At 35.5% G+C, this 21,337-nt stretch overlaps 4 protein-coding genes across 6 annotated transcripts; 1 reads left to right on the top strand and 3 right to left on the bottom strand.

The window, feature by feature from the left end:
• Positions 1-858: 858 nt before the first annotated feature.
• On the bottom strand, positions 859-8,179 carry LOC112772368 (pleiotropic drug resistance protein 1). 2 transcript variants are annotated; one of them, XM_025817302.3, is made up of 23 exons: positions 7,506-8,179; positions 7,294-7,414; positions 7,092-7,180; positions 6,922-7,006; positions 6,671-6,830; positions 6,490-6,566; positions 6,248-6,304; positions 6,039-6,129; positions 5,665-5,966; positions 5,291-5,572; positions 4,716-5,193; positions 4,515-4,618; positions 3,848-4,004; positions 3,640-3,756; positions 3,397-3,551; positions 2,981-3,313; positions 2,615-2,905; positions 2,458-2,541; positions 2,245-2,378; positions 1,896-2,123; positions 1,636-1,807; positions 1,295-1,549; positions 859-1,217 (listed from the first exon to the last, which is right to left on the bottom strand). In XM_025817302.3, the coding sequence occupies exons 1-23, from the start codon at positions 7,835-7,837 to the stop codon at positions 960-962; spliced, it is 4,362 nt and encodes a 1,453-aa protein (XP_025673087.1). In that variant the 5' UTR covers positions 7,838-8,179; the 3' UTR covers positions 859-959. The 2 variants fall into 2 exon arrangements, with proteins under 2 accessions (XP_025673087.1, XP_072081726.1); XM_072225625.1 differs by having other exon boundaries at positions 3,848-4,007; positions 7,506-7,969.
• An 876-nt stretch (positions 8,180-9,055) lies between these two features.
• On the top strand, positions 9,056-12,432 carry LOC112772007 (uncharacterized). Its single transcript, XM_025816888.3, has 7 exons — positions 9,056-9,408; positions 9,559-9,674; positions 9,779-9,897; positions 10,032-10,194; positions 10,305-10,531; positions 10,665-10,989; positions 11,140-12,432. Exons 1-7 carry the CDS (start codon positions 9,250-9,252, stop codon positions 12,140-12,142), a joined length of 2,112 nt encoding a protein of 703 aa, XP_025672673.1. The 5' UTR covers positions 9,056-9,249; the 3' UTR covers positions 12,143-12,432.
• Positions 12,433-12,774: 342 nt separating this feature from the next.
• On the bottom strand, positions 12,775-16,819 carry LOC112772009 (root phototropism protein 3). Of its 2 annotated transcripts, XM_025816891.3 has the most exons (4): positions 16,518-16,819; positions 15,365-15,730; positions 14,853-15,281; positions 12,775-13,391 (listed from the first exon to the last, which is right to left on the bottom strand). In XM_025816891.3, exons 1-4 carry the CDS (start codon positions 16,518-16,520, stop codon positions 12,846-12,848), a joined length of 1,344 nt encoding a protein of 447 aa, XP_025672676.1. In that variant the 5' UTR covers positions 16,521-16,819; the 3' UTR covers positions 12,775-12,845. The 2 variants fall into 2 exon arrangements, with proteins under 2 accessions (XP_025672676.1, XP_025672675.1); XM_025816890.3 differs by having other exon boundaries at positions 15,365-16,518.
• Positions 16,820-17,157: 338 nt separating this feature from the next.
• On the bottom strand, positions 17,158-20,485 carry LOC112772008 (plastidic ATP/ADP-transporter). Its single transcript, XM_025816889.2, has 5 exons — positions 19,436-20,485; positions 18,831-19,085; positions 18,331-18,474; positions 17,894-18,241; positions 17,158-17,807 (listed from the first exon to the last, which is right to left on the bottom strand). The coding sequence occupies exons 1-5, from the start codon at positions 20,210-20,212 to the stop codon at positions 17,445-17,447; spliced, it is 1,887 nt and encodes a 628-aa protein (XP_025672674.1). The 5' UTR covers positions 20,213-20,485; the 3' UTR covers positions 17,158-17,444.
• Positions 20,486-21,337: the final 852 nt, after the last annotated feature.

Here is a 21,337-nt window from a genome sequence, read left to right as displayed (position 1 = left end):
AGTCTAAGGTCTGGACGTTGAGAGTGTGTACGTAAAAAACAATAAACAAATTCAATCAATGTTAGTCTGCTTTCTCATGCCATGACTCGCTGGCCCTACCATCCCTAATATTTTTCATAAATATCCTTCTAGATGGTTGATTTTCTATCTTTCTTTTCTTTTTTTAATATACAAATATAAATTCATTTTATTATTCTTTCTTCATGTGTTTGATTTTGTCACATCTCAACAAAGTAATATTCTAAATAAGTTTTTTAAAGAAAATTTTAGTTTTTAATTAACTTAATTTTAAATTTTTTATTTTATTAAATAAATTAATTTTCACATCAAATTAACTTTTTACGTGATTATTTGTCCCAAATTTTTAGGAATGAATGACTGATTTGTAATAAAACAAAAAATAAAAAATGAACTTGATGATAAAAAAATTATTAAGAATTATGATTTACAACTAAATATTTGTAAAAAAATAAGTTTCTTTTCTATAAAATATTTTTATAAAATAACAACACAGAATTATTTGTCCCAAATTTTTAGGGATGAATGACTGATTTGTAATAAAACAAAAAATTAAAAATTAATTTGATGATAAAAAAAGGTGAAAACTCAGGTACAGTTCACTTCACGTGAAGTTGATAACTGAGAACCGTTAGATGATTTGACTGATTTGACTAAATTTTTATCTAACAGCTCTCAATTATCAAATTCACGTGAAGTCGACTGCACCTGATTTCACCTAAAAAAATTATTAAGAATTACGATTTACAACTAAATATTTGTAAAGAATAAGTTTCTTTTCTATAAAATATTTTAGTCTTCGGTTTCCATTTTCCAAATTAAAGTACAGAGGGAAAGTACTAAGAGTTAAAACTGTACCTCCTTGAATATAAAACTAAACAAGTCTTTTATTTATACAATGTTTGACTTGAAACTTGAAAGCATGTATTCTAATTTCTATTCTATCTCTTTTGGAAATTGAAGAGTTTCACAGAAAGAGCAAAGATAATAGCAAAGAGCACAGCAAAAGCAACAACCAGAATTGCAGCAACTCCTACAAAATCATTTCTATAACCAAAGTATCTCTTCAGAAACTCTTCCACTGTCTCATTTGACTCAATTTTACTTGTTATGTCTCCAAATTGAGATGCAACCAATCCATATAAGGTCCAAGCCACTGGACATGCCCAATAGTACCATCTCCACCACACAGCAATGTTCTGCCATAAAAAACAGAACACCATTAGTATGTACATAATTTTCTAACATGGAATTGTTTATTGCATTTTGTACTTACTGGTCTTGGGACAACAAATCCTGAGAAGAGATTCCAAATTGCATAGAATGCACTAGCCACAATTGAAGCAACATGTTGGTTTGGTGTTATGGCCACAGCCATCATGCCATAGAAGGTGAAGTATAGAAATGTGAAGAACATGAAGAAGAGATACCAAAAGAATTTGGATGCAACCCAATCAAATCCAATCATTGCATAAACTATGAGGCCATATGTTACAGCTTGTGCAAGAATATATGGTAGCTCTATTAGAACCTGGAGTGAAACAAAATGGATCAGGTTACATTAATTAGTACTCTCAACTCTTTAACTATAACTTCCCAAAAGATTAATCAAGTTACCTGTGCAAATGCATAGGGGAAGGCCGAATACATTCCGGCCGCCCTTTCTCTATAAAAGACGGTTCTTTCTATGGCAACCACTGGCTGAACAGAAGAAGCATTCTGGACTCCAAGGAAGATAACAGCATTGTACATTGAACCTATAGCATTAAACAGATCCTGTTTTCTTGTCCTACAAGTTAACTCAAAGGGGGTCAAATTTCTTGTCCTACAAATTTCTTGACCTTAATTCAGACTATTTAATCAATATAATAACTCACTTTTTGGATCCAAGATCCCAGAACATGGTTCCAAACATCAAAGCTACAAATGTAGTGAACAGATATCTCACTGCTGTATATGGCGGATTGCGCCAATACGACCAATGTTGTTTCCACAAACAAGCCATACATTGGATGAAAAATGGTTGTGCATATTGAGTAGGAAATTGAAGCTCCTTGGAACCAGGAGCAGGCTTGCTCAATTCTGCCACAAGATCTTTATTTCTCCTAAGGTATATATAGGCAAAATTTTTCAGCATAAGAAGTTAAGAACACAGGTTTTATCATAACATTAAGGAATATCAAAGTTGTTTAGTAGAAAAATGAGTAAGATTACAAAGTAGCTTACCTATAAAGTTCTGAATTTTTATATATATCAGCAAAGTCAACATTTAAATCCATTTCTCGTGCTGGAGTTGTGATTTCCAACATCCAAGTTGCAGGGTTACATCCATCTCTGATCTTATTGACCCCTTTAACAGACTAATTAAAAGTAAAATTTATAAGCAGTTAAATAATTGTCTTTTTTTATGATCTTTGAGCTTTTCGAGACAAATCATACCTCAAAGTAGTTGATGAGTTGGTATGAATGACGGCCTAATGGGCCGACATAAATTTCTTGCCCTCCACGCTTTAATAGGAAAAGCTGCAAGAAAATTTGAAAAAATGTAGCATCTTGTTTTGTTGAACATGATTATATCTCAAATTTCAAGTCTCACCTCATCAAAAGATTCAAATATGTCAATGCTTGGTTGATGGATTGTACAAACAACAGTCCTTCCTGTGTCAACAGTGTTTCTAACTGTTCTCATAACAATAGCAGCAGCTCTAGCATCTAAACCAGAAGTAGGTTCATCCATGAAAATTATGGAGGGATTAGCCACCAATTCAACTGCTATAGTTAACCTCTTTCGTTGTTCGGTAGAGAGGCCACTCACACCAGGCAAACCAACCAAAGATTCCCTAAGAAAGTTCAACTCTACAAGCTCCATGACTTCCTCAATGAACATCTATAACAACTCATTAGTAAATATAATTATATAACTATTAACCAACTCTTAGGCTTGTGTGATACAAGTGCTAACCTTTCTTGTTTCATGATTGATTTCGGGCGATAAGCGCAGCCATGCTGAGTAAAGTAAGGATTCATAGACAGTAACATGAGGAGAATGAATATCATTCTGTTCACAGTAACCGGATATTCGAGCAAATGTTTCTTGCTTCTTAAGGTAGCCTGAGATTGTAATAGTCCCCTCAATATAACCCCCGGTCTTCCTTCCGGCCAGCACATCCATCAAAGTTGTTTTTCCAGCTCCACTTACACCCATCAAAGCTGTGAGAACACCTGGCCTGAATGCGCCGCTAACGCCTTTCAGAAGGACCAATTTCTCTTCAATCACACCCTGACTCTTCATTTCCTGCATTGTAGAACAAACCAGACTTTAAGACAACATGTATTTTGAGATCTTTAGTCCAATATTTACACTGAAAATTTAGTGACCTGTGGCATGTCCACTGAATATGTGATTTCATCAAAGATGAGAGAATGTGGTTCAAATGGAAGAACCATTCCTCTTTTTCTCTTGTCAACTGCAGCCTCTGGCCTAATTGATGCAGACCTTGAAGTTGAAGATATAGTTTCTGTTCTGTTGTCACCTGCACAATAATTGAAAGCTTTTTACAGATTCCAAAAGACTTGATAAGAATTATGATGAAATCCACATACATATGCATGTATACTCACCTATCTTGATCTTGCTACTAGGTGCAGTGCTTCCTCTGAGTGGCAATTCAAGGCCTTCTTGATCATACTTGTTTCCAAGAGATCCTTCTGAGATGATAGCTTGCGGCTTCTTCAAGGCTGCAGAATCATTAGAATAGAATATATATAAGAAAGTTATAGTAATCATTTTGTGCAACAAGATTAAAGCATTGAGGAGGAAGATACTGACGGTTGAGATAAGTGAGAGCGAGAGTGAAAGTGATGTTCAACAGAATAATGAATCCAAACAATGCCACAACCCCAATCCAATACCAGTATGCATGCTTGAAGAATCCACGTGACTTCAGAATCTCAACTCCAAGTGGATCAGTTGAGTTTGGAAGAGCCTGCTTAAGATATATTTTCAAAATATGTGAAAAGCTATTTTGAAGAGTTACATCTCTTCGTAGAGTTGTGACTTAATCAAAAGTTATGCCTGTTAAAAGGTTGTAACTATTTGAATAGTTATGTTTATTGAAAGGTTGTAACTATTTGAAGTTGTGTGTTGAGTACATAGCTGCATGTACTCTGTCTCTATAAATTTCCCTCATTTTCATTATTGCTAGACAAATCATCTCAACACTGTCTTTATGCGAATAGAGAATATTATTTTATAAATTATCATTTAGTATAAGGCTTGACTGTGTGAATGCATAAACAAGTCAAGTGTTCTTCACTGTATCCTACAGGAAATTCGTCAGTAACCTACTTCTCTCATAACTCACAATCTTTAGGCTTAATTATTCACCAATAAAACAAGAATGGCCGCTGCATCAATTAAGGAGATGACGTCGAATTTAGTAGCTATTCTATAGTCACATAGACATCATTTGTAGTTCAATAATTCAGGAACTTACATGGTTCCAACTCTTGCCAAGGAACTCATTCACCATTATAGCATTCTGCTCATACATTATAGGTGAGATCCAGTAACCCCATATCCACCATTTCTTGATATCCTCTGTGTAATTAAGGGACAAAACAAAAAGCAAACCATTTTGAGTGAAATCAACTCTTTATATGATAATGAATAGTTTGCACTTTGCATATTGATGTACCTCTTGACAAGATGAATCCACCCAAAGTTAGAAGAGTGACTATTGCAAATGATCCAAATGTGTTGGCAACAATCATGTTCCTACCAATTGCTGCAATGGAACGAAATAGAGCAGAAGCCATTTGGCCAAGTAGGAACAACAGAAGATACTGCTTCAAGAATCTGCATATATTTGGGTCAAATCCAATAACATAGTAGGTGAGTGATACCCAAACAACAACTTCAACCAATGTGACAGGGATTTTAAGGATCCAACTGGGAATAGCATAGGCCCATGCAGGGTAAAATAGATGATCACGTTGCTTGTAAAAAATTGGAAGCTTCCCAATAGTCATGGAGATATCAGCCATCCCATTAAACATGATCATTACTACAGTGAAGAAAAGTGCTCCGGTGTAAACTCCACCATGATCCACTGAATCGTGATGCATCTCAGTTCTAAGGAATACTGTCATTGTAATCACAGCCATTGCTGAGAGCTAATGGCAAGAAGAAGAAAAACAAGAGGTGAAACTCAATGAATGAATGGATGAATCAATCAAACACAGCAACATTTTAAGGCTTTGTAAGACCAACCAGAGATATCTTGAAGATGTAAACAAATGAGTTCCTCTTCATAAGAAGATACTCTCTTGAGAAGTTAGCTTTCAGAAGCTCCTTTTTGCTAACTCCATACTTGTCAGTTGTTAATGCAGCAGGGTGGTTCTTTGTCTTATCAAATGGAACTGCTAACTCATCTTCAATTTTCCTTCCTACATGGAAGCTTTTAAATGCCTCAGAAAATTCATTAGCCGTTACAAAACTATATGTCTTCTCCTTGTGCATCCAATACTGTTCCTGATCCTTTCTAGAAGTTACCTGCAGGAATAGATAGATACATATATATATTTCCACATATCTTATTCAAAATTTCATAATTAAGTATGGAAGGAATGTAAAGATTGGCCTACTTCTTGAAGGAAGTCTGCTATGCCTTTCCTCTCAGGGCATTTGAATCCCATGGACTCGAAAAATTCGAGGACAAGCTCTCGGGGTCCATGGTAGACTATTTGGCCATCTGAGAGGAGGATAATGTCATCAAAAAGCTCATATGTCTCTGGCTCTGGTTGCAATAAGGCTATAACTGCAGTTCCCTTTAGAATATGAACAATTTGTCTAAGACATTTCATAATTTGAACAGTTGTGGAGCTGTCTAGCCCAGTAGATATGCCATCCATGAACAAAGCTTTCGCCGGCCCAACCAACATCTCCCCTACAAATGATTCACATAAAAGTTGAAACAGAATTACACACAAAATTGATGGACTAAGAGTTTGATCACTACCTGTGGTAACACGCTTTCTTTGTCCCCCGGATATACCACGCAACATTTCATCCCCTACTAGAGTATCAGCACATATTTCTAAATCCAAGATCTGTAAATCACAAATTAGATCAATAGTAGAAACCATAAAGACAGTATTTGTGTTTTTGATGATGCAATATTGTGAGAAATCAGAACTCAGAACTACTTGAAGTAGTTGAAGATGTCACCTTTAGTATATATTCTGTTATCATCTGGTTTGCTTCCTGGCCTTCAGATGCTGTTGCCTAGTATTATTAGAAAGCCAATAAGATCAAAAGGTTGTGTATCAATCAAAATGAATGGTTTAACTGAACTTAGGAGGGAAGAGTATAATAGAATCAATTGCTGAAGTTCATTTCTAGAGAAATAGTAATGCTTGCTAAGTTGCTATGCAGATTTTCTAGTGGATCATGGAGTTAGTTTCTTTCACCTTCATGTATATATCAATATCTCGGTCGGGTTTAATTTTTGCTGCTATCTCTCTTCTTGATAGTTCAGAAAGCAAGTCTGCACATGGCAAAATGTAATTATAAGTCATGCTTAGACTACAGTTTACAGATTTGGAAGCTATCTTCTTCAACAAGAACAATTTAAGGTAAAATTTGACTAACCGAATCTTGAACCAACCCCTTGACACCTTGCTGAGAAAGCCAAGGTTTCCCTCACAGTCATTTCTCCAATATGAACATCATTCTGGCTAATGTATGCTGCAGTTCTTTGAGGTACAAACTCATTCATCTCATGACCATTATAGGTAACTCTGCCACTAACCTACAGCATATTTATCAGTAAAAATTGGATATAAGTGATTTGATTTGATTAGATTATATGATTGATGCATACATGAAAGAAGCACTTTAACCTTAAGATCTTGACCAAGCTTTCCTGCCAGAGCCAAAAGGAGTGTGGTTTTTCCAGAACTTGGAGGGCCTAAAAGCAATGTCATCCTGAAAATGAAAACAAAATGTAATGGTGAATAGGAAGATGAATAAAGTTTGAGCTTCAGGATTTCAATTAGTCATATCTTCTTACCTACAAGGTCTTACAATTCCACTAACATCTTTAAGAATGGTCACTTGCTTCTTTTTGCTTGAAAGGATATGAAGATAATTCAAATAACTCTGGAAGATTAAAAATTTCAGAATAAGTACAAATCTTACACAAACTAAAACCAACAACAATCTTGATTGAAGCATCAAAGGAAAGAGAGATTTAGAAATCACACATGGTTTACCTCAACTATATTAACAATGAAGTTAAAAAAGGTGGGTAAGGCTCTGCTGCCAACATGAGCTTCTGCCTCAACATTTAGATGCTCAAACCTGGCTTCAATTGTTGGAATATGGATTCCAACTCTAGAAAATATTCAAAGGAAAGTTATGCAATTTAAAACTGTTAAAGAAAATAAAAGAGAAGACAATCTTTAACAATGGATATTATATATACCTATCAATTCTTTCCCTCAGCTTCAACAGAAACTTCTCATTATCCTCTTCAGCAGCACCTACCAACCTTTGCAACACTTTCTTTCTTTCAAGTGTTCCAATATCAGTGACATCAATCTCACTCACCTCACCATTGGATGCAGTTAACAAGCCTCTCTTTAAACGATTGTAAGTAGGGAGTTTCTCAAGTGCAGCCCATTTGAGAGCTTCATCATCATCCATTACTTCATGTGAAGACTTAGAGAAAATAGTGTCCTTTGCACTGTTTCTCCAAAATGAAGAACTGCTTGCTCTTAAGCTGCTTGCAGCTTTATACAGATCACCACTTTCCATTCTCTAAGAAATAAAATTGCTCAGACTCACTTAATTAATCTACTTATCTTTTAATAATGGTCTAGTTTATCCATGCTACTATTATTTCAAACTTTGATCTAAACCAAAGAATGGTATTATCACTTAAAGAGCAAGGAGTGGGAAATTCAGAACTGAAATTTATAGAATAAATGGAGGGTGATTTCTGTAGCATGATAGTGTTAAAAGTGTTTACCTGCAGTATCTAATATCTACAAGTAGTTGACTTTAAGTTCATCACAGTATTTAATTTACTTGGATGAAGCACTGTTTTCTTGTTGTTTTAGTGAAAGCAAGATTAGTAGATTAGTGAATACAAAATGCATGTTTGTCAGCATGTAATCGATTATATGTAGTAGTAGTCTATGTCTTGCAAGTCAAGTTATTACAACTTTGTTTCAATGTTTCGTATTTCATATTACTTGTTCTTACACATAGATTTTGATACATTGTGTTGTCACCTGTTTTATTCGCTATAAGGAAAACCAGAAGAGTTAATGGACTTGAAAATTTTGATAATCAACCATAATAAGAAAAGATTTGGTGGTAGGTAAGTAAATATTATTATCCACCAAGTAATATAGATGCATTTTGAAGTGGTGAAACTCGCACGTGCCTCGTTAGATGCATGATGCACACATGCACATTTGTCACACTCACGTAAGATCCTCGTTTTATTTTACTAAAGAAATCAGGTTTAAATTTCTGTCCATTTTTTTGTTTATTAAAAATTAAGATGTTAACATTTTTCAACAGACTTCAAGCATGTTCAACAATTATTAATAGAGTAAATACCCATTCGGCCTTGACAATTATTTCGAAAGGACAACGAGACTCTTAAAAATAAAACATCTAATCTGGCTTTTGTTTTTTTTACTGATTAATAAAACATAAACTTTTTTTGACACATGGACTAATCAATCTCATAAAAATAAAGTTCAAGAGTTGGATTGAGTATTTTCTTTTGTCAAAAACCTCGTTATCTTTGAGATAATTATCAGGGGCGGTTTTGGATTTTTCTCCAATTATTATTTTGTGTGTGGGACCTGACACCAATTTGTTTTCTGAAGCATACCTTTAAATGGGGACTTTTATTAAATTGTTTCACCACTTGTTTTGGGTAAGGTTAATTTGGTATTTTTAAAAAGTTTGCATGAAGAGTATAAATAATTAAATACTATAATAAATTAATTCTTACTTACTCCAATCCCATGTAACCGTTACAGTGCACAAGGGTGACATTCCCAAATTAAATTAAAATTTTGAGTTTGAAACCCTGAAAAAGTTGAAAAACAGAATCGACCGTTGGTTCCATCAAACAGAACACGCTCTCCCCTCTGTTTTCTCACTCCCCTGCTTCTGAAGCTACTGCAACTTCTTCCAACCAAACGATAATGGCAGAAGATTATGGATTCACACAAGAGGAAATGGCTGTGACTGAGAACCTTGGGTACCCAAAAGCGTATGCTAAACTCTGCAGGGATCGTGGTTTCACTCCCTACCGCCATGGCCCTCCCTTCACTTTCATTCCTCATGCTTTGCATGAAGACGACGTAAGCAGAAAAATTCGATTTTTATCTTTATTATTGTAAAGGTGGGAACTTTAAGGGGAAAATGAATAATGGGTTTATGGTTTGTTGAATGATTTCGTGGTATTGGGCAGATTAAATTGAGCTTCAATTATGTGGTTTTTCTTTTCTTAGGCTGAAAGAGCAAGTAAATTAGATCAAATGTTTCCGATTATGGATCTGAAAGCTAAGCCAACCACGAAGCCAAAAATCTTCGTCAGCATATTGTGGAAGCAGCTTAGCCATCTTGGGTAAGCACTTCAATTTTTTGGTTTCTGAACTTTGCAAATTTTCAATTTTTAAATTGAAGTGAAAATTCGGAAACTTTTTTTAGATCAATTTGATAAATCTTCAGGAATGCTGGTTTTGACCCTGCCGTAATTCGAGTAGATGGTTATGGCAATGTGCTGTATTATCATGCTGACTCAGCCTCTCCTCTTGCCTGGGACATTGATCACTGGTTTCCTTGTTCAAGTACTCTCTCTCTCTCTCTCTCTCTCTCTCTCTCTCTCTCTCTCTCACACACACACACACACACACACACACACACTCTAATAAGAATGTGTATGAAACTATAATGTTGCTTCTTTTGTGGATGAACTATGAAGGGGGAGGTTTGACAGTGTTGAGCAATCTAAGGATATTGCAGAGGCAAGTCTGTAAGAGGAAGAAGAATAAGCTGGAATTCTTAGTCCCATGGTGGGATTTCCAATTGGGTATCTCTGTAAACCAATTCCTCTCCATTTTTGCCTCTTCAAATTCAGACTTTAGGTAGGTACATTAATTTAATTTTTTGTTTTTCCAAGTATTCCTTACTTTGTTCTTTTGGCATTGTGATATGTAACTAATGAACAAATAATATTTGTTGCTGCAATCCACAGGCACAGGGCATTTTCATTTTTGTTCTCTGAAGGAGAAAACCATGAACTGAATGCTTCACAAATAGTGGATTCCCATTCTTTTCCACAGCACTTCATTGGGCTCAAAGAAAAAGTTGGCCTTGCTCCAGCTGCAATTGTAGAATCTCGAAGGGAACCTTTCGATGTATTGGCTTTAAGAAATCTAGATTATAATAACAAGAAGGCAAGGCCTATGTCTCAAGCAATAGGTTAGTATATGATCATTGAGTGTTGGAACAAGTTTGAGTTAATTAGTACTTTCCAAGTATTAATTAGTAAGATCTAGATTGGTTTTATTATGCCTCACTGTTATCTGATTTTAGAATTTTGATTTCTCTTCAGTATCTTCGAGAAAAGTAAATGCCAATCTACTGAAAGAAAATGAAGACCCGGAATTTGTTAAGAACCCCTACCAAGCCATTGTCATGGCAAGAGATTCTCTGAAGCAAAGAGAAGAAGCTACTAAAATGCAGACAGAGATACAGAAACTAGATAATGAAGTGGATGAACTGAAGCTCAAAAATGAGGAAGAGAAGCTTGTTATTGAAGACCTGGAAATGACACTCATAAAACGAAGGAGGAAGGCAGAAAAATGCAGACGGTTAGCGGAAGCTCAATCTTCTTATAGGAGCATGTTAGAGAAGATGATTAGAGATACCATGCACCAGTAAGACACACTAACCAAAATTTATTTTTCCATAGACATACTTTATCATTATTCTATGGATGATCATGATTTATATGGAGTTCTTATAAGCAAAATTTATGATATGGTTGTATGCCATGATAATGACAATTAAAATTACTACTCATGTAGGAGTGTCTTGTACAAGGAACAAGTAAGACTGAACCAGGCTGCAACTAATGCACTAATGGCTAGACTTGAAGCTCAGAGGGGGATTTGTGATGCTGCAGAGAGAGAGCTTCATAAGAAGTTTAGACAAAAAGAAGAGATAGAGAATCAGATAAGATCTACATGGGATCAAGGAAGGAAGAGGTCCAGAATAGACGATACCAACTTTGAAGGAAGAAGAGATAGTAATCAAGCTCTCTATTTGCCTGGGATCAGGCCAAGAACACCATTGCACAAGGAGCTCAGACTGTTCTTGGAAGAGGAACAAAGGACATCTGAAGCTGGCTTATCCGCAAATGAAGAACAAAAGCAAGAAGTAAAAGAAGAGGAAGCAAGAATCGGAAAAGAGAAGCTGGAGGAGCATGCCGGATCAGTTGCTGAATTGGATGGAGAAGACTCAATTGAGAATGGAGTTAAGAATCTCGAAATCAATGAATGCAAGAGCAGAGTCTATGAAATTGAAACTGAGGAAGAAGATGAGGAAATCAGGAGGCAGCGTGGGAAAGGAAACGTTGAGAAGTGGCTTCAAATGCTTTTAGAGAAGAGTCCAGAAGCACCGGATCCGGAACCATACGAGACAAATGAAGATGCTCATGGTGGAACTCAAGATATAATAATCCAAAAGTTGAACCAGGTTTTCCCACAACTGGACTTGAAGATCTCCAAGGTTTCAGATTCTGATGACAATGAGAAGCAGCTTCAACTTCCTCAGGATAGAACAGAATGGGAAGCTGGAAGATCTATGGCAACGGGAAACAAAAATTACTCTGAAGAAACTTGCATAGGTAGTGAAGGAAATAGAACTCCCAACTTTGATAAGGTGATGGAAAGTAAGGAACAGAAGAAGGGAAAAAGGCTCGTTAGATCAGAGAGTGCTGGCACCTTGAGGCGAATCCCATCATCACCATTGCTTCTTGGGATGAAAAAAGGTGTCGAATGCATTCGGAAGAAGTCCTTTAAGTGGTGATGATGATGAGGATCTTGCTGCAAAAAACATATTGTTTAGATCATGTTTGACTGTTAGTCTATGCATAATGCATCCTTTATGTTTACTTGATTTTTCTTTTTTTCCTTCTGAATTTGTGTGATGCTGCCTGAATAAGTGAGTGGCCCAAAAAAGAAATTAAAGGAGAGAAAAACTTGTAAAAATGTAAGCATTATATTGTTTGATACTTTGATTTGTGTATAAGATTCTTTTATTCATAGTTGTCAAATATATGTGAGAATGTATAAACGGCTTCTTGTTTTTGCCGCAAGATTCATATTTCTCTTTCTTACAAACCTGATAGAAAGTTGAAACACACATCTGCTATAGTAACTTGATTACTTGATTCACCTTTCTCTTTATCAGACAGAGAGAAATGACCTTGATTGTTCTTGTATACATTGTTTATCAAATCTAACTTAGCACATATAATAATCTTGATGGAGCTGGTTGAAAACATATGATTCTCGAAATTTATGTGTAACCTGGATATATATCTAGAGAACTTTGATATGCTCACATCTTTTATCTTTATTGAATATACTTCAGAGTCGATATTATATTATTTATTTCTGATGCCTAAGTAAAAAAAAAAGAACATGGACATTAAACTATACTAGTTAATCAGATTAATTAATATATAACAAACACAAATGTATGTTTATCAGATTCATTATTAACATTTTCAGGAGGTAGATTTCCTCCACTTGTGAGGAGTCATAACACCTAACACACCACTTTTTAAGTCCATTGGCGTTTCCCTTCCAAACCTGCCACTCTCTTGTTCCATAATCTTCTCTACCTCTCCCACAATGCTGCTGCTTCTATTACCAATACCAAACTTCTTCAACTTGAAGAACAAACCTTTCTTCTTCTCCACCATTCTCTCCAGCTGCACTTGCATTGCATTGCACTGGTTTTGCAGCCTATAAACCTCTTCTTTCAGCTTCCTTATCTCCATCTGCTGAGCACTCATTTCGCGCTTTGACAGGCACCGTAAAGGCGTGTCTAAGCTGCCATTGCAGGGGCTCCTGAGGCCACTGAAGGAGCCACTACTCCAGTCCAAATGGCGGTTTAGCTTAGTTTGTTCAGAGAAGAGAACTTGAATAACAGCTCTCACAGGTAACCGTTCATTTTGAGCTGCATGAAGTGAGGCCTCTGGTGTGAGTTTTCTGCTATCAATAAGCCTACACAGACCCTTCCTTTCTTGCTTTGACACACTTGGATGTGCCTATAACACACAACACAAGTTCATTATTTCAACATTGGAACATCAACATGACACAAGCAGCAAAAAAAAAGAGAGAGATCAAAGCAAGAAAAAACCACAATGTCCATATTATTACATATAATGTACTTTAAAAAACAGTTCATATTTTCTTCACTTTTCTATCCTTTTTTCCTTTTTTATTCTCCTGACTTTTCACCTATGAAAGTCTTTGGATTTTATCTAATTTGGCAATGTTTGTCACATATATATCACCATGTACAACTAACTACTACAAGTCAATAAAAGTCAACCTCCCATGTAATAACATAATTTTGAGCAATACCTGTAATTATGTAAGTATCATGCAGTACAATTTAAGCAAAAGTGCAGGTAGGTACTGATAATAAAGTGGAAAGGATTGTTTTATTCAAATAACATAGAAGAAGAGACTAATGAATGGAGTAACACTATTATAAATATATATACAAGTTTCATATAGCACAGAAAAAAGAAGGGGGAATAAGACAAGATTCTAATAATCCACCTATTTCCATGCATTACTATTTAGTACTATCTGGACAACAGAAAAGACAAATGGAGATAAACGTTGATTAAACCATGTATAACTATAGCCCCACATAAGTCATTCACTAAGAATAATGTTTGTCACACACACATTCACTCACATCTGATCTCTTTACACACATCTTAGATTTCTAGCCCTACCAAAAAAATTTTACTCCCCTGGCCTGCATTATGATGTTGCCAATTCATACATTAGTTTTTAGTTTACTCTTCTTACATTTTCCTAGTTATGACATTCATCCAGATTCCATAATGAGCATACAAATCCCGGAACAAAACAAGAACAATGCATAACACTGCATTTTGGTACATTTGAGAGATAAATCTGTTTGAAAAAAGAGATTAAGACAAACAAAATTTCTGTGAACTTTTTCTTTTTAATATTGTATTACTAGAGGTGAAATTCTTCATTATGAACCAAACTGTGTGTTAAACACAACTATGGCCATTTACAAAACGTCAGTGACGTTTTGTATTTTTTTAATCAAAATAATATTTTTTTAACAAAACGTCAGCGACGTTTTGTTCTTTCATGATCAAAATTTTTTTATTACAAAACGTCAGTGACTTTTTTTTTTTTTAATAATATTTTTTAACAAAAGTCAGCGGATCAAAAATTTTTTTTAATACAAAACGTCAGTGACGTTTTGTACTACTACCACAACTGTGTAAAACACCAAAATGATCAAATACTTTTGTATTTCACATTAAAATTATTCATATATAAAAATTTTAGCCAATTTCTGTCCACTCAAATATATGAACAAGTTTTCTTTATTTTCTTTATCTCTTCTGTCTAAGTATCAACCAATTAATTTGTGTCCCACCAATTCAGCCACTCATAACAACACATTAATTTGTGCTTAATTAAAAAAAAGTGAGAGAATGAGAAGTTACTTTGAGATAAGTATCAATGGCTCTGTACAAGCCATCATCAGTGGCTCTTGCATGAGTTGGAAGAGCTCCAGCGAGTGAAACAAACTCAGACAAGGTGAGATTAGCATCTAAAGCAACCTCAGCAAGGTAGGAATCAATCAGCTTAGCCACCTTAATCAAAGCAGCACCACTCTTAACACCTTCATGGTCCAAGCACACGAACCTCTTCACCAACCTTATCACAATTTCAACATCAAGCAGTGTCCCACAAGTGTGGCTAAACGAAGGTATCATAAGCTCCTTCAATGAAGCCTGGTCTAGCTGCCATGAAATCCGCTTCTCAAGCTCTAACCTGTAACTTCCCTCAACCCCAACCATGTTAGCTGTTCTTAGGAGCCTAAGGAGGAAGTTGCATGGAATGGAATCTTTCTCTGGTGGAAGAACACCAACCTGTGTTGCATGTACAAATATGAATAAGTATTGAATACAATACAATACAGTAGTATTTGATGTATATGGTATTAGAGACTAACCAAGGTTTCAACAAAGAACCTCTTCTTTAGCCATGAAGCTGTGACACTCTCTGGTGATGTAAGACGATCCTTGTTATCAGAAAAGATGTCAGTTGAAGAAGAAAGGTCAGGGAGCCATTTGGAAGCATAATGAGTTATGATTGATCCTATCAAATCAGAACGAACACCCTTTTGCTTGATTCCTGAGAGGGTCTTCACGAAGTAGTCCATGTCCAGAATGCATGCACCATCAAACCAGCAATGCGTTTCTTCTTCTTCTTCTTCTTCTTCATGATGTTGGTGGCAGGAATGGTTGTCATTGTTCATCATTACTGCAGTGTTAAGGAACTTGTTGGCTCTGGTTTTTGTCTCAGTGGTTGAAGAAACCTTATAGTTATTATAGTCCATGAAATGAAAGTGATATGAGCAAGGTTGAAACAAATGATGTGGACAAATTAACCATGCATTAAAGTTATTAAAATATACTCTTCTAGTATAGCTCTCTTTGGTAGTAATAAACAAAATCAAGGTTTGTTGTTTAGTGTAGAACCATTATTTGATTAGTAATGGAGATAGAATAGTTAAGGAGTGTGACAGACACACAAAAATAATGATGTATAATTTAAGATGAAAACTCAGGTGCAGTCGATTTCACGTGAAGTTGATATTTGAGAGTCGCTAGATGAAAATTTAGTGAAATCAGTCAAATCATCTAACGGCTCTCAAGTATCAACTTTACGTAAAAGTGACAGAGTTTCCACCATAATTTAATCTCCCTTAAAGAAGTGTTGTTATGTTAAAGTTAAGTGCAAATAGAAAGTCAGCGTGCAAAACAGTGAGATGAGTAAGTGTACGGTTTGTCAAAATTAGAAGTAAGAATCTGATTGCATTATTATATATAAAAATATGAAATCCTTGCTTTGGCAATTGGCATTGATCTACATAATTGAGAAAGAGCTGTTGGAGGAAGGAGAATTAGGACCACCGGTATCATATTTTATTCTATCCTTATGACAGACACACACACCAAATTGCTTATATATATATATATATATATATATACTGCATGGAAGAGAGAACAACAAAAATAATAATAATAATGCAGCCTCTAAGTTGAAAAGGACTTGAAAGAGACACAAATTTTGTTGCGTGTATAATATATTTATTTACATACCATATAACCATATTGTAGAGGAAAAGAGTGAGAGCACTGAATGATGGAAGCTAAAAGGAAGGAACAGAAATCTGAGAGGGTCCCATTTCCCAATCAAAAAGGTGCATGTTACTGTTTTGTTTTGCATCCCAACGAGGCTCGTGAACCTTCACTATTTGTTCTTTTCAATCAAGACAACTCTACCCTCTCACTGCCATTGCCAATTTGCCATGGACCCCACTCAATTTCTGATTACACACTGATACATACCTTGCAAATATTTTAGAATAAAACTGTCAGGATATTTGCCTAAAGACAAGAATTTGAATGGAACATGTTGTCAATTGGAATTATATATTAATTCTATGTTACTTAAGATAAACCACCAAGTTGGAAATGTGAGTGAATTGTTACAATTAGCATTTTATGTTAATAGTGTGGTCCTGATTCCTGAAGAAGAAAAGCCTCTGTCTGGGCCTGTCATGTTACAAAGTGGACACACTTTATAACTTTATGGGCTTTATGTTCTTCATAGACTAAGAGACAAAAACTGAACATACAGCCCAACATTGGATCCATAACTGTAAGATGAAATTCCATCCAAAATTGACAAAAATTATTGTATAAAAAACAAAAGAAGAAAAATCCAACAGCTAGATGCTAGACTTGCAAACAAATTCATTCTTTCATTTTTTCTTTTTAACACAAAAATAAAGTCGGATTCTATAAAGTAGAAAGACTTGGTAAAACTAAAATCATAAAAGAGAACAACCCCACTTGCCTATGGGAACCAAAAAATTTAATGGGACTTGAATAAAAGTGACAAGCTAACTTATTGTATAGGCAATTAAATAGCCTACAAGAAGTAGTTTTCCCCTTAACACTTTCTCAAGGGTTCTACTTCTTATTCTTTCTGCTTGCAATTCAACAGAAAGAAGCACTGTTGGTTTAAAGGCTGCGAGGGGTTGAAGGACTGCTTGAGGTGTCACCACCGCCAACCGGATTCAATGGCGAAATGCTTGGAAGAGAGCCATTCCCACCCTCATTGTCGGCCACCACTGGTATCTTAACTGCAGCTGCTCTTTCCATCTCTTTCTCGAGCTCTTCTTCTCGGCGAAGCGCAGTGAATTGGGTGTCCAAGGATTTGGCTGCTGCTAACCATGCAAGAACAATCACCAGAAGCACTCCTCCAAGGTATGGGGTTGAATTCGCCAACGAGCCAAAACTCAATATCATAAACTGCTGAATAAGAGCGCCTCCGGACTTCCCCAAGGGGTTGCATACAACATCAATGGCTGCCTTTCCTTTGACCTGCAACAAGAAATTCAACAATGGTTAATCAAATGCGGGCAGATACTTTACAAAATGAAAACATATCTGAGTGTAGAAGTCCAAACCTTGGTATCCTCATCCAATGGAATGTAGGCCATTTCTTTGCATGGATCGAATAAACTGTACTTAGCACTCTTGCTGAATATGTTTTGCAATGCACCGACGTATACAGCAGCTAGCAGTGGAGTCATTCCAAACTTCGCAATAACAGGTGCAACCGGGCCTCCGAATAAAATAAGAGAGAAGAAAGCAACTCCTGTCAAAAGCAGGACAGTAGGGGTGATCTTGGCGGCAACTCCCCATCCGTACCTGTCAAATATAAATTGGCTCACAAGCATCATTGTGAATGTGGCAATTCCAGTTGCGGTTGAGAAGTCACCCATAAATGATGAGTACTCGTTCGGGCTAGGAAACTGCACAATTTGCATAGTTGAGTGTGAGAGAGAAATAGCAGAGTAAAATGGCCGGTAATAAAACCAAAAGCAAGACAAATTTACATTACCTGAGCTTTGAGCTTTGATTTCCATGTAACCTCAACAAGGTTAATGCTAATTCCGTATGCAACCACCAAAGTGGCCAGATCTCTTATGTATTTTGAAGACACCAAGAATTTTATGCTCTCCATTGTTCCCATTTTTGGCTTTTCCTGGAAAATAAAATGCATAACAAGGTTTAATATCATGTTATACGAACAAAAGATTCAGAATTTCTTATATTCAGACATATATAAGATAAAAGAACAAAAAGTTATGTTTAATACTATATCTAGACAGAAAATACAAAACGAGGCAATGAAGACACAAACTTAATAGAAAAAAAATTTGGGACTTTGTCTCTGTTCATTGTCCATAGTTTTTGGGTGGAGGTAAAATGGGGCAAATTTTGCTTTTAAACAGAGACATTTTATCTTCTGTATTTCCATCCTGAAACTGAAACAGATACCAGACAAAGCCAAAGGGATAACACAAGATTGTTAGGTATTGTGGCCTTTCAAAGAATTACCTTCTTCTTCTTGCTCCGTTCAGGAAGAGGAACATAGTTATTCACCCACCAATACAAGAAGCAGATAGCAAATCCCATACCAACAACTATGCTCATCATTGCTTTTAGAGAGATGGCCCAACCATCAACTCCAGGACCTAAATTTTGCCTCAGATTAGAGAAGTATTTCACTGTCCGGCCAGAGAACACGAGGGCTACATTGGCCCCTAGCCCAAATAGTGGATAGAATCGTTTCGCTTCGTCAACTGTAGTTATCTGCAGGGCAGAAGAAAAGCAAAAGCTTCTCATTAGCACATAGCATTCTAACCAGAAAAGAGTTTTATGCATATGAAACAACCACCTATCAATCATTATTAGATGAAAATGAATCAAAACCAGCGTACATATGCCAAACATGAAGATGAAAAAAAAAATTAAAATAAGACAATCAATCCAACAACCAAACCTAACTAAAATATGCAATACCAGAATCACAAAACATTATTGCATGATAACGATATTAAGTACCAACAAGCACACTGTAACAGGATACAGAATCAAGCTAAAGACCAATTAACATCTAACAAAAACAGGTAAGAATTCAAGCAATGGAATTATATCTATACCTGATTGGCAAAACCCCAAAAGAGCACGGAAATGACCACACTCCCCCACAATTCAGCCATGACATAGAACAAACAGAAACTCCATATTCTCATAATTGCAAGGGGGCCAAGAAACCTTGGTCCAAGGATGTTGAGAAGCTTGTCCGCAAATGCCTCAGGGTGGATGTAGTTGCTGAGAGGGTACAGGACAAAACCAAAGGCACCAAAGAATGCAATAAATGGAAGAATAACAGAATAAAAGAGTGCTTGTTTTGACAAAACATTAGCCAACTTAGTATACAGCAACATGAATCCAACGGCCATGGGAAGGTTCACCCATGTCTTCAGAAAGGGTATAATCTCTGCACTGCTACCTCTAGCAGTGACAACAAGAACATCCTTCGTGTCCCTGAGGATTGTGTAATTGAAAAGGATGCAAAAGAACATCATCCCCAATGGTATAATCTTCTTCAAGGTGGCAACTTCAACACCCAAAATCTTTGGCTTGTTCTCTGATTCAGTACTTTCAGCAAACAGTGGCTGCCCATCAGCTGAAGCTGCAGCTTCCGCCCTGCATACGAACAAATTCTTGCCCTTTTGGCCAAAGGTGTTGGCTTTTAAGGCAAATCCATTGAGTTGTTTTGGGATTGGTGTAGCTGTGAGGGGAGAAAACCCACCAACGATTTTGGGCTTGGGAGTGAAAAATCGATGCTTTATGTTCTGGGGTGTTTGTAGGAGCCTGTTCCTGGGGTTTGTAGGAAGGGAGAGAAGCCCTCTGGTCTGAAGAACAGCCTCCATGTCTCTCTCTCTCTCTTCTCTCTCTCTCTAGAGAGACAAAGATAAGAACGTAAGCGCAGAGATAAGGTGGCTCTGGAGAAGAGAAGAGGAGATTGGAGAAGAAGATTATGTTCTCAATAAAAAGAGAAGGCACAGAAACAAATATCTTCCCTTTTATATATTATACGCTCATAAGAATCTACCAAACCCTTAAGCTCTGCCTCTGAGGGTTCAGTCAATAAATAAAATTAAATTAAATTAATAAAATATATAGAATATTTACATGCGGAAAAAAGGATCAATTCAATCTTAATTTAATATTATTATTATTATATGGTAAAGTACTAAATTGGTTCATTATGTTTGGACTTAATTTTATTTATATTTTTAAGATTTAAAATATTTTATTTGAATTTAAAAAATTTCATTTAGCGTTAACGTAGACATGTAGTCTTATTATAAAATTAAAGTTAAATAATTAATGAAATTCAGTTTTTAAATCTGAAAAACTCATAACCAATCTCTTAGTTGCTAAAGAGAGTTTCTGCGGTGCAGGTGATGATAGCCTTGTCTTCGTTGCTGCAATTGAATTTTTCGCTAAAAACGAGTGTTCCTTATGTGCTTGAACTAAGATTAGGCTCGCAGAGATGCATTCGTTAATTATGTATCTCTCGAATTTATACATATTCTTTAAATTATTGATTTGTTCTTACACTATTGTTATGTAATTTTTTAATTGTTTAATTTTAAATTCACGGTAGGACACTAAAATTATATTAAAACTAAATGAAACTTTTTAGATTTAAATAAAACTCTTTAAATTTTAGAGACTAATACATAATTAAATTTAAATATAGAGGATTAATTTAATATTTTACTTTATTATTATATTATACAATTATTTGAATGCTCATTACAATTTGAATTAGATCAATTTTTCAAGTTCATACAAACTAATATAACTTCTAAATGGAACAAATTAAGATTTGAGTTGTTTCAATTTGATTAATTTATATTAAAAATTCAAAAATAAATAAATAAATGGAACAAAAGTTCAATATTTTCAATTTTTCATATTTTAAAAAATTAATCATTTGATATTTGTAAAGTGGTAGTGTTTAAGAAATATTAATTCATAAACAAGAT

This window comes from Arachis hypogaea, chromosome 18, assembly GCF_003086295.3.
Source record: "Arachis hypogaea cultivar Tifrunner chromosome 18, arahy.Tifrunner.gnm2.J5K5, whole genome shotgun sequence".
NCBI lineage: Eukaryota > Viridiplantae > Streptophyta > Magnoliopsida > Fabales > Fabaceae > Arachis > Arachis hypogaea.
The sequence above is the reverse complement of the archived record's forward strand: the minus strand, read 5'-3'. Positions and strand labels throughout refer to the sequence as shown.

Coding starts and splice junctions, on each gene's coding strand:
- LOC112772008 (XM_025816889.2), bottom strand. CDS start 20,212: ATGGAGGCTGTTCTTCAGACCAGAGGGCTTCTCTCCCTTCCTACAAAC. Junction 19,086..19,435: donor TTTGGGGTTTTGCCAATCAG/GTATAGATATAA, acceptor TCTGCCCTGCAG/ATAACTACAGTTGACGAAGC. Junction 17,808..17,893: donor CATTGGATGAGGATACCAAG/GTTTGGACTTCT, acceptor TTCTTGTTGCAG/GTCAAAGGAAAGGCAGCCAT.
- LOC112772007 (XM_025816888.3), top strand. CDS start 9,250: ATGGCAGAAGATTATGGATTCACACAAGAGGAAATGGCTGTGACTGAG. Junction 10,195..10,304: donor TCTTCAAATTCAGACTTTAG/GTAGGTACATTA, acceptor TGCAATCCACAG/GCACAGGGCATTTTCATTTT. Junction 10,532..10,664: donor GCCTATGTCTCAAGCAATAG/GTTAGTATATGA, acceptor ATTTCTCTTCAG/TATCTTCGAGAAAAGTAAAT.
- LOC112772009 (XM_025816890.3), bottom strand. CDS start 15,751: ATGGACTATAATAACTATAAGGTTTCTTCAACCACTGAGACAAAAACC. Junction 15,282..15,364: donor GGTTCTTTGTTGAAACCTTG/GTTAGTCTCTAA, acceptor CATGCAACACAG/GTTGGTGTTCTTCCACCAGA. Junction 13,392..14,852: donor CCATTGATACTTATCTCAAA/GTAACTTCTCAT, acceptor TGTGTGTTATAG/GCACATCCAAGTGTGTCAAA.
- LOC112772368 (XM_072225625.1), bottom strand. CDS start 7,837: ATGGAAAGTGGTGATCTGTATAAAGCTGCAAGCAGCTTAAGAGCAAGC. Junction 2,906..2,980: donor TCAATCATGAAACAAGAAAG/GTTAGCACTTGT, acceptor GAGTTGTTATAG/ATGTTCATTGAGGAAGTCAT. Junction 2,379..2,457: donor AACTCATCAACTACTTTGAG/GTATGATTTGTC, acceptor ACTTTTAATTAG/TCTGTTAAAGGGGTCAATAA.